This window comes from Gallinula chloropus (assembly GCF_964237585.1).
Source record: "Gallinula chloropus genome assembly, chromosome: 14".
In the NCBI taxonomy this organism is placed as follows: Eukaryota; Metazoa; Chordata; class Aves; order Gruiformes; family Rallidae; genus Gallinula; species Gallinula chloropus.
The window spans coordinates 3,958,072-3,970,117 of NC_140099.1; the positions used below are offsets into that span (position 1 = coordinate 3,958,072).

The window sequence follows — 12,046 nt, forward strand, 5'->3', positions numbered from 1 at the left end:
CCGGAGAGATTCGAGTACTCCACTGCACCCCATCTCCAAACTGCTCCCAAAACATCCATGCTGCTGTTCACAGTCTTTCTACACATACCATACCTATGGCATGTTCTATCCACAGACTAAGCCTAACAAGCTTAGTTCCAGAAGCACAGCAGAAGAGTGATTAAACCAATGATTAAAGCAGTAGAAACTAAGAGTGTGTATGACATGTTAAACTGTTTTATTACCAGTATAGTATTTTTTTTCCTGTATAGAAATATTCTGTTCCTGTAATAATTTGATTTGCACTCATAATGACTTTTGGATAAGACTCTAAAGATTTTCATTATTCAACTGTGCATTTGATCCTTCAGTTTACTGCAGAGTAGGGGGTTTGGCTTCATTATAGTTTCCTCTTTTACCATTAGTGAGGTTGAGTGCAACACTTACTTTCCAATGCCCACCTATCTGCCATTTAAGCCCATCTCTCTGTACGAACCGATGCATTTATACAGACCCCTTTTATAGTCAAATCATTTGTATTTCCACTCAGTGTTTTTTTTCTCCTAGGTAAGGGCAGCATTTCAATTCCTTTGGCCTTTGAGAGTCATGCTACAAAATTAATTCACTCAGTTTAAGTCCCTTTCATATTAAAAACCTTTCAATTTTTTGTTTTATATTCTGAGGACACTTCAACTCCTTTGGCCACAACTCAGCTATGATCAACAGGAGAAAATATCAGGGAAAATAACTATGCACATTCTTCTGGAATTGTGGTCAGAGAGTGGTATGGAAGGTATGTAAGGCTCTAGCCTTTCAGGGCTGAATGGCACAAATTGTAGTGCTGATTACTGTTTATAGAAAATACTCTCAGCCTGTTTGCTTTTTCTGCAGTACCGTTGCCTAGCAATCATTTCCCCATCCTGTACCTGTTCTCAGCACTGAGCTTCATGTTTATTTCCACACCCACTTCTTCCACTCCTTTCCAATTTATAAATATTGCTTTGAATTCCAGTCCTGCTCTTGTGCAGCTTAGGGTCACCTGCAGAATTAAACAATGCACTTTACATTCATTTGAATACACAGTGTTTCCAGACCTGCTGGAGACAGACTACAATAAAACACTTACCATTTTCCACCCCCATGGGATCAAACCATGATAAACATTGCTGAAGTTACACACTGTAAAATGGAGCAAGTGAACTGTGAAAAATAATTTATTGTACTAATGTTCAAGAGTCAGTAACCTTAATTTTATCTGCAGAGAACAGAAGATTACAAACATACCTCACACGGGCAAATTTTGTGAGCTGTTCTTTTAACAGTCTCAGCTAAAACCATCAACAAGTCCCAACCAGTAACTCACACTGTACAAGCTACACAAGACAACCATACATCTTCTCTTTCCATCTCAAACAGGACACAGCAACTTTGTCTCCCACAAAAAGCATTCACCAGGTGAATAGCAGCACCAGCTGCTGCAGGATGAGACAGCTAAGGTAGACATGTCTCTCCCAGTATTCCAGCACCACCGGTAGTTCTGGTCCCAGACACTTGTTTTGGATGCCTTCGTGTCACCTCTGATGTTTACATTTTGTCATTAAAATGAACATCAGCGCTTCTTCAACTGGATCCTCTAACATCTTCTTTTCCTCTTGGGGAGAGAGACTTCTGAAAGGAAATAAAGAGATTTTTCTGACAAGCTTTTCAATCTCTCTTCCCTCACGGGAATGATTAAAGTGGAATTAATTCTGCCCAGCAAAGGAAATGAGTAAGAGGAGCTCGAGATCCCCTTCCAACCCCTCTCCCCATGGTTTTAAATATGAAAATATCTGGGTTTAAATATGACAATATCTTCCTTGATTCTACAGCATGCTATCATTCAAAATATCAATTAAAATTCCATTGATGAACGAAATACTTCAAAATTTACTCACTCTTGAGAGCTTTCTGCTCCTCATGAATGCCTTTAAGATTTCATTGTGAATCTGACTAATGGAATGCTCACAAAATTAAGCACAAAGCACCCAAAGAGTTTGCTTATAGATATTTTAATGCTTCAGCATTTGCTGGCAAATTCCAGTAAGTGTTCCAAATTTAGAAAGGAAAAGTAAATAAAATACAATATTAAATGCAGCATTGTGCCTTCAAGCTGACCATTTAAATTAAATTAATTCACTTTGTCTACAACTAAGGTGATCAGAGAATGTAATCTCATTTCATCACTATAAGATGATATTTTGCTTGTAAAAAGAGCAACTGTAAACGTGTTGCCTCACTACAAATGTATTTTAGCAGCTGTTATGCTCCCTTGGATGGAATATCCTTCCATTACATACAAGTTTGGATAGTAAATTACTCCAAAAGATACACTCCTCACTCTCATCTATGTCATTAAAACATTCCAGAAACTGTACTTAACCCTTTGCTTCCCCTTTCTAACCACCTAATTAAATCCTACTCTGCCAAGTGAAGAGCCAGTACCTCCAGTCTATCAAGTCTGCCTTCCACTATGTAAGCAAGACCCATCAGTCCTAGACTAGCTAGAGCTGCCAAGTGGAAATCATGCCTTTAGCTGGCCAGCTCTTCTCCCAGGAACAGCACCCACGTTTGACACAGGCAGCAAAGCAGCACCCTGGGCTCTGCTGAGAGCACAGCTAGGTAAGTACCTCATGATAAGGAGGATGAGATTTTCTTTGTACAGTGTCTACTCCACAGTGCTTACATTCTCTGTGAGCAATACTAAGAACAGACCCTGAAGCTTCTCAGCTGCAGAGCAGTTCAAGATCATCTAACATCTCGATTCTTACTACATGCATTTGATGTTTCTGTAGGGCAACTGCACCATCAGCTCTGAGAAACCTGATTCACCATTGCTTGCAAATAAAGATTACATTGCTATCTCTCACACTGCTGGAAATAAAGTCAGGCAGTTCTGCTAAGGGTGCCAGAACCCTACCCCATCTGTGTCTGACAACATCCAATAAAGCAAAGGACGCCAGTGCTGCACATGTCTGCTGAAAGTTAATCCTTGAAGCACTGCTCAGCTGCAACTAAGGCTAGAGGGGAAACTTCTATGCCCCTTCATTTCCAAAGGTGAAAGCAGAAAGGGCTATTCTGACCCTGAGCACAGGTTACATAAAATCCCAGAGCTACTACAACAGGTATCTTCTCTAAGTGGAAGAACGATAAAAAAAAATTAAAAATTTGAAAGAACACATTACAGAACAAGTCTTCTTCTAACTGGACCAGTTTTAGGTCTGAAGATACTATAATGAAATCTGTTTAGAAAAACATGACTCAGTATTTTGCTACCATGGGTGTGCTCGTAACAAAGTCTCAGATCAAAGCTTCAATTTCCACATGACAATTTACATGCTAAACACTTAGGCAGTGTTTGCAAGGCAGCAACATGTGGTCCAAAACATCAGCTTCAGTTTCAGAAAAATAGAGCACAGGAGAGCTACTAAAAAACAAGTACTGGTTTGTAAGAATTTCAATAATTTTACCTTCTTCATCCAAATTCTCTTCTGTGATTACAGGCATCCCAATATGACGAGTAGCAGTTTCCTTCACCATTTGCATGTCACCTACAAATCAGAGTTTTAGGAAAAAAAGTCAGCTTTTTTTTTTTTCACTTTTGTTGATAGTTTTGTGTGGCTGGGTTCTGGTGGAGAAGGGGTGGGCTGCAGGGATGGCTTCTGCAAGAAGCAGCCAGAAGTTCTCTGCAGGCCCCAGAGACTAAACATCAGCCAATTCAACGCCAAAGTTGTTGCTGACCAAGGCTGAGCCCATCAGTGATGCTCACACTGCCTCTGGTAATTGCATTTAGGAGGAAAAAACCCACAAGCAGATGCATTTTGCCCCAAAATAAAGTTCATTAAAAACTATTTTGCTGTTCAATTTAATTTAACCTTTAATAAATAACAAGTAAATGAAAAACTTAGATAGCAGTGCAACTTCTATCAGTTTAAATGTTGGGTATCAGAAAGACAATTTCCCTAAGAAACAGTAATTTCCCATGTTTTCAGAACTGGGAGCCAAAGCAATCTAAAGAAAGTCTTGGAAGACAAAGAAAGAGATGCATAAGCAGGCATGTGCAAACACCTAGAAAGTAAAACTGCATCAATACAGGTGACATAAATGCTATGATAGTAAAATAATGAACTAAATCAATCACTGGGCAGTTCAGACATGCCAAAGATCAGCAACACCAGACAGGGTCTCTCCACCAGAGACTGGAAATAGACAACTCATCTCCCTCTCCCTTCCCACCAGCTCTTTTGATCTAGTCAATTACCCTCACACCAGGTCTTATGTCAAAGTGAGTCAGTCCTCAAGTTCTAAGACTTGATCTCTTTTAGAATATATTAACATAAATGATGATATCATACAACAAAAATCCACATAAATGACTAATCCTTTAAGTTGCTGGTCTCAGCATCATACTAACAACAAGCCTCACAAATAAAAGAGGTGAAAATGATGTTAACTTAGCAGCCTTGGATCAGACACATCATTCTTTTGGAAAAAACTTCTGGTCTCAGGCAGTTTGCTCCTTGAAATTGTTTTTATTCCTAGCTTAAATTATAATTAGGAGAAATTATTATATAATAGATTTACAGAACCACACCAAAAAAAAAAAAGAGGAAAAAGTTAAGTGTAGCTATTAACAAAACAAATCTAGAACTGTTATAACGTAATAATTGCAATACTGAGATTAAGGAACTCATTTGAAAAGAGCTTTGAAACTACATTTGTTGTTGACAAAAGATCTGTACTCACATGGGAGTACTAGAACTGTCAGTAACAAAGAACAAAAGAAATAATGAGTATCAGATGGAAGAAGAATGACTGATGTGACAGAGCAGGTACTAGTCTTACAAAGCAATCATCGTCATTAAGGCATCAACATCATTTTCTCCTAGGACAAGTTACAAGATACTCCTTTGAGAGGGGCAGATTAGAAACAGGCAAGGTTTACTTCGGATTTCATGAAGATACTATGAACTATGTAAATTACCAGATAGGCTGATTTTCATCCAAAAAATAGCTAGAAAAGTAGCAGCTTATCTGTGAGAAGAAAGATTCTTAATCTCCAGAATGTTTGTTATTTAGCAATAGGAAAAATTAAGACACTGCCACACAAAGGACATGCTCTTCCAAGGCCACACCTTTCCAGAGAAAAATTAGAAGGACTATATATGAAACTTCAGATTAACTATAAACTGCATGCACTTACTTTCTACCTGACCAGACTGTGAAAAACAGACAGAAAGGTTCAATTAAGACAGGGGTATCACAAAACACTTCTCTATGTCCACTAATGAATGGTATAATTTAACCCATTTGCCTCAGCTAACAAAGCAATGGATAAACTTTTGGAGTCTCTCCAGGTTCATGAATGCCATGGAGAAATACCTTTGATTCCCAAAGAATCTCTTCTCCTTGATGGCTGTGGCCTCTTGCTGGCTTTTTTACTTCTGCTTGGAGATTTCCCATAACTTGATCCGGATTCAGAAGATTCTAATCTTACTTGACGGTGTCTCCTGGATTTGGAAGCCTGGAACCAAGCACACGTATGAATGGTACCACAAACTAATCGTCTACAGCCAGGTATGTCACCTGGACTTCACAAGTCAGCAACCACTTCCATGCCAGGGTGGAAAGGGATGGAAGAGGATGGAGGATTCCCACTAGTTACTGCTCTTCAGTTTTAAGAAGACAACAGCCTTTTATGCTTTAATTGGTTTATCACTTAAAATCCAGGTAATGAAAACTTCATTTATTTTCAAACTATTCTCTTTTGGTATCACCCTACCACCCCTGCTGTGTGCAAGCAAAAGGAACACTGCCAAGAACTGCTGCACCACAAAGCCTCCTTACTGTCATATTTTGCTTAGTTGCCTAGAAAATAATAATCACTGCATATTTACAGGTCTGAACTGCTGCACATTCCAGTGCTCTGCTTCATTTAATGATGTATTTTTCAATAAGAGATTTTAATAAACAAGGAAAGTTGTAATGTTTCTCACAGGCCTGCTAGAAAAAAACCCAAGTCAACAAGATTTTTAAAGTAGCAGTCACTGAAATAATGTTTCCAAAAACAGTCCATTGAATTTAAATCCCCAAGTTCTATTTTCACAATCAGTTTCCAATAGAAGCACAGATTCACAGAATTTATTAGGTTGGAAGGGACCTTTAAAGGTCATCTAGTCCAACCCCCTGCAATGAGCAGGGACACCTTCTGCCATTTTCCATTTCTTAATGTACTTGTTATCTAAACTTCAAGGAATCTGAGCAATTAAACTTGCAAGTATTTTTATTCCATCTACTTAAAGCATAGTCATTAAGATACCTTGTAAATTAAAATACCCCAAGCATAGACAATCTGCAATTTTTCCATAAATACAGCAATAAGAGCTTCAGGTTTCCTCAACGTTAGGTAAACTTGTAATTCAGCCTCTGAATGTTCTCAGTCCAATATTAACTCATTCCTTTCTGACCCAGCATTTACATTAAACTGGCACTTAAAACTGTTCTTTAAAATAAATACCTCCATACCCTCAAATGTTATACCTACTTCAACAACTGCAGAGTAAGACTTGTATTTGATTCTAGCCAATGCATTTGCTCTTTCAGAACCCTGCAAAGAAACAGAAATCAACAGTATTCAAATATCAGATCAAGCACTCCAGCAATAGCTCACTACAGCTGCAATTCTATTATTGTAATTAGTTAATATAATTAGAATGCTGCCAAACTGTTACTTAAATAAAAAAGTTCAAATGTCATAAAAAAGGCAGACCATGATTTTGGTTGCCTTCACATCTTACTCGAATTCAAAGTTGAAATAAGCAGATACATACAACATGAGATAATTTTGTAGCACAAAAATGGGTATTACATTTAGTTGAAAGTCCAGGAGGAACCATAAAGGAGTCTGGCCAAGATAATATGGCTCTTCCCCCTTCTTACTTGAAAGAGAGTTTTCATTAGAAGGATCTGAGAGCTATCACAGCTGGGAATGGTCACAGCTTAACAAAAACAAACAAACAAAAAGTGAATCAGCCCCACAAGCTGTCCCTGGAACTTAATTTCACACTATCAAGCCTCCACGTAATTGCTTAGCCTGTAATCTGAAGCAAAAACCAAAACCTAACAGATTTGGCCTGCACAATGTCACAAACTAGTTTGGTTTTCTTACCTCTGACTCTAACAAAGTCTCTTCTTGGGTTTTGTTTGATATTTTTTCAGTTTCTTTAGTACTTAGGAGTAACTTCTGGGGAAAAAAATAAATCAATGTCTGTCATACACAAGTCCAATAAAACCTAAGAATTATAAAAATAACAAAGCAAGTATTTACACATATGCCCAGTTTCTTCCTTGACCTTACTCTCGGATTAAGGAAAGGCCATTGTGTAAGTGTTAAAGAGGAACTTCATACAGTCATTCTAATACTGCCACAAATTATATGTTCCAGGGCTTGCCACTCAGCAAACCTTTATGTTATCCTAGAGGTAGTACTACATACAAGTCCATGTCCTTCCCTCAGTACTATAATTCTGTCTAAGCTTTTACTCATTCCATGTCTTCAGTGTTACAGTTTTTTCTACTGAAGTCTGACATTTGCAAAGCCTCCTCAGAGGTAATTAGGCTAAGACAGACAATTCTTACATGTTCACCCAACCTGTTAAGTTGCCACAGCATAATGGTTGACGTTACCTACCGTTCTGTTCTGCTGCCACTCCTGATGCTCCAACGTCAGGTCTTTAAGAGTAACAACAAATTCATCTTTTATCAAGCTCAGGGCCTTGTCTGGCTGGGATCTGTCAGCTGAAATGACACACTTCATTTTCTGATAGTGGTCATGAATATTCATCAGCTCCTAAAATAAAAAAGAAGGTTATGCAAACCATTCTAAGGAAGCCATTGAACTACAAGGAGCGTGAGAGAAACAGACTCTCTTTAGAACAGTTTCTGTTTCAGGGAACCTAGCACTGGCCCATTAAATAAACAAAAAAAGAAAGAGTATCTTGAATGATTTCAACTAAAAAGGAAGTCTCAGTGGTACTCAGTGTTCACAGGTCTCATTCTGACACGGTGGTCTATTTCCATCTCTTTGTAGGGAGCATTTCACTTCCTCCCTTTGAGGAAGAAGGTCTTCTCACCCTGCCACAGATTACTGATTTTTGCACCACTCTAGCCACCCTGACTGAGATAGGTATTTCCCAGCAGCAACTGGAAAAACCTGTAAACAAAGAGCTATTACTGAGTCATAATGAGAAATGTAACAACTTATACCAGGCTTAAATTATCCCTTTTTTTTTTTCATAAAATGTGTTCTATATTAAACAGAAACAAGTTTTAAAAGGAGAAATAAAGGTTGGAAAAAGCCATAAACTTGCAAATAAGTAAATCTGCAACCTCCAGACATTATCAAAACAAACATGCGTGCCCCTACTCACCACTGTCCCCTTTTCTCTGCCCAAGTGGCAATCATTTATACCCTTCCCCTTTTTACATCTTACGGAGGCAAAACCCACAAAACATTAAAGCATATTTCAGTATTTTAATCTGTACAACAAATATTCCAAAATAAATGCTGTCTGAATTTCTGAGTGTTCAGTAAAACTACAGGCTATTATCCAAGACTGCCTTCCATAAGAAGATTTACAAAGGACAAGGCCTTGTCAAGTAGAAGTCACAGCTCTCAGACAACAAAAGAAAAACAAAACCCCAGTGATTAATCAGTAGTTTAAAAGTTACTCTACCTCCAATACATCGTTAGTGATGAGGCTGTTTACTCTGTTACTGGGGTCCTTAAATTCTTCTTTCAATTCATTTTCCTGAATCTTCTTCTTAGTTCTGTAGTTTAGCTAAAGCAAGAGACAAGTTTTGTCACCTAAAAGCAAACTTAAAACGGCACCTCTTGAAAGTTCTTACTGCAAAACATCCAACAGTCAAGAGGTGCTGAAAGGCATAAAACCATCTCACCAACAAGAGCTTTACTCACTAAAGCTCTACTGACAAGTGCTCAGTCAGCCCTTTTCAAGAATGATTCCCCAGCCAATAACTTAATGCAGCGCCCATGTCATGCCACAAATGACATGACATCTCAAATCTAATAACAGTTTCAGGTGAGAAGCATGCTACATTTAAACATCCCCCAAACCTTCCATCACATACCATGTTGCAACACATACTACAATTCAATAGTCACAAAGCTAAGCTAAAAACATGAGTGCTGTTGAACCATTCCCCATGGAAAGCTGAAGGTAACTGAGGTCATGAATGTCACAACTCACCAGCTTGGGCATTGCTGTGAAATGGAAGGCTCTGGCGAGTCGCAGCTTCCTAAAGATGTATGCTGCATCATAATGCTGGGAGTCTAGCAGGTCCTGTTGAAACCTCTGGATTTCAGGCCAATCCTTGAGTGCAATCCTGATCTGTGACAAAACAGTTGCATATTGTCATACCAACCCACACATTTGAACAAATAAAACAATGGATTCAGCTGACTACTATTACCATGTAATACTATGCAGAATACGTGGATGTCAAGGGTACAACATGCCACACCATCACAGAACTACAGAAAGGATCCTACTACCACCAAAATTTCATGCAGATCAGCTTATTATATTGTTGTGCTTAATATTCCTACTGAGGTTGCTTTCTTTGACAGTGACACAAAGCACAAGCCCTCTCTGACATTTGAAAGTTTCACTTTTTGCATCCCAAAGTGCCTGCAACAGTACACATCTAGGTGGTTAACAAACAATACTTGTACCAGGGTTTGCTGCCAGTGAAATACTTGTAAAAGTATCCATATTGTCCTGCTTTCCTTCCTCTCCCAGGTACTCTGTCCACTTCCTCTTCTCTCTACCCAAGTTAGCTTCTTTGATAATTCCTGGACTCTCTAACAATTGCTACATAGCAGTGGTTTTAAAATGCCCTAAGTGCATCTCTAAAAAGGTAAGGAATTCTTGGAAGGTAAGATATGATATGCAATGGCATCACTGTAGAATACTTAAACTTCAGTTTCTTGAAGAATTTGGACTCAATTGTGCACATGCACACAACATACACCACAGTTCCAAGTAAACCACTTCTTGCACTGAGTTTCCAACTCCTTTATATAGTGGCATCCTGTCCTAGAAACAAGACAACAGGCATCTGCCCTTTCAAACTATTCACAAATTCCACTTCTGGGTAACGAGATCTGGAAATGATTCAGCCAGCCTCCAGTGTGTTGAAATTCTAAGGAATAACTGGAGTCATAATGGAGTTCTCCCCACAGCTGATGAGCACTTTCTCTGTTCTGATTTAAAGGCAGCCTTCCTCAATTTTGAAAAGAGCAAAGCTTTCTATCTGGCAAACAAGATTTCTGAGACGACAGCTACTACTTAGGAGGCATAAGTAATATTTTAGTCACCAGCACATAATTTCTCCAACCCAAAGGTGTTTGAAGGGCTACCTTTTCCAAAGGCATCATCTGGTTCTAAGTATTTTTATTTTAAGAACACGTGAGGAAATACCCATCCTGTTTATGATGGCAAAGTAGACAGAAGCATAGCATACATCTTATATCTAGCACCTGCTGAGACTAAAAACTCAAGAACAATTACCTTCTGCTTTGGCTGACAAAGCTGCGTACCGTAGAGCCCGTACAAAAGGTACAGAGCACCAACTCGAATCTGGAAAGCATATGGGGGCAAGAAGTATTGCTGTGCCAGTTCTAAGGTCTTCTTTGTGAGCTTATTCCTCTCCAAAGCTCTTATTCTACCACTGAAGCAAACAAAAAGGAAGCACATTAAGGTAAGTAGATATAAAAGTGAAGGCTCTAGAAGGTCCACAATGCAGAAACAAGCTCTAGGTATTTTAAAACATTATCATATGGCCAAATTTCTGTGAAGTCTTCAAAGACAGTCAGACCCTAAGCTCTCACAGCACTACAGGAAATTCTACAAAGTTAGATCTAAGTGAAAAACACAATGTCCTACAGTGATACTTTTTAACGTCCTTAGAATTGCACCAAGCTCCCTGGGATGTCCGTGCTCAAAGCACACGCATTGCTAACACACAAAATAAACGCAACTCGTGACTGTTTTCTAGCAGCACGCAGGGACCGATGCCATTAGCTCACCCACCAGCCAAGCAAACCTCTCCCAGAAGCTATGCCTGAGGGACCCTCAGCTCACCACCACCACCACCACCACCACCACCCCCCACCTCCTCCACCCAACACACACCCGCGCTACCACGGGGCAAATTCAGCAGGGGAGAGGTTTGGGAGAGGGATGACGGACTCCCTGAGGCGGGACGCGGGCAAAGGGGCGTAAAAGGGCGGCAGGGCCCGCGGCCCTTCCAGCCGGTGCCGGCCAGCGGGCCGCTGAGGGGGCGGCCCAGAGACAGCGCGGGCCCGAGGGCGGGTAGGCCGGGCGGGACCCCCACTCACTAGAAGATGGTGTGAAAGCGGCGCTCCCGCCAGAGCTCGGCGAAGCGCTCGAAGCGGACGGTGTTGGCCTCCCGGAAAGCGCTGAGCAGATCCTCGCAGTCCTGCTGCAGCCCCGGCACCGCGCTCATCCCGGCACCCAGCTCGACCCACCGCCCCTCCACACCCCTGCGCGCATGCGCAGCCGCCCGGCAATACTCCTTGAGGCGCCTGCGCGGCTCCCCTGCGCATGCGCGTTCGCCGTTGCCGGGAGGTTCGGCTTGGGTTTGTTTGAGGGGAGCGACTGTCAGCCCGGAGTGGCTGTCCCTGTGCTCCCCGCTGTCAGAGTGCAGCCCCGGGGCGGCTGTCCCTCCTGCTCCGCAGGCATGGACGCCAGCGCACCCCTCTGCCGGCCGCAGGGCGCAGTGGGTGGGGGTGGCAGCCCGGGGAAAGGAGTGGGTTCGGACGGGAAGGAGCTGTCCGCGGGGTCGCGCAAGCAGTCGCCGCCGTCCAACAGCCCCCGGGCGCCTGGGGATACCCGGTGTGGCTTCTTCATCCCTCGCCCCTGTCGCCACAGGACCCACCCCCCTCCCCGCAGCGAGCTCGCCGGCCTGCAGCCCGGGAGCCCGGGAC

The 12,046-nt window shown here is 41.3% G+C and overlaps 1 protein-coding gene across 1 annotated transcript; it reads right to left on the minus strand.

Annotated features, from left to right (window-relative positions):
• Nucleotides 1-1,177: 1,177 nt before the first annotated feature.
• Nucleotides 1,178-11,565, minus strand: SNAPC1 (small nuclear RNA activating complex polypeptide 1; the record flags this gene model as incomplete). The annotated part of the gene is made up of 10 exons (XM_084270563.1): nucleotides 1,178-1,647; nucleotides 3,486-3,566; nucleotides 5,398-5,539; nucleotides 6,560-6,622; nucleotides 7,184-7,258; nucleotides 7,706-7,864; nucleotides 8,751-8,855; nucleotides 9,285-9,425; nucleotides 10,608-10,767; nucleotides 11,438-11,565. 10 exons carry the CDS (start codon nucleotides 11,563-11,565, stop codon nucleotides 1,613-1,615), a joined length of 1,089 nt encoding a protein of 362 aa, XP_084126689.1. The 3' UTR covers nucleotides 1,178-1,612.
• Nucleotides 11,566-12,046: the final 481 nt, after the last annotated feature.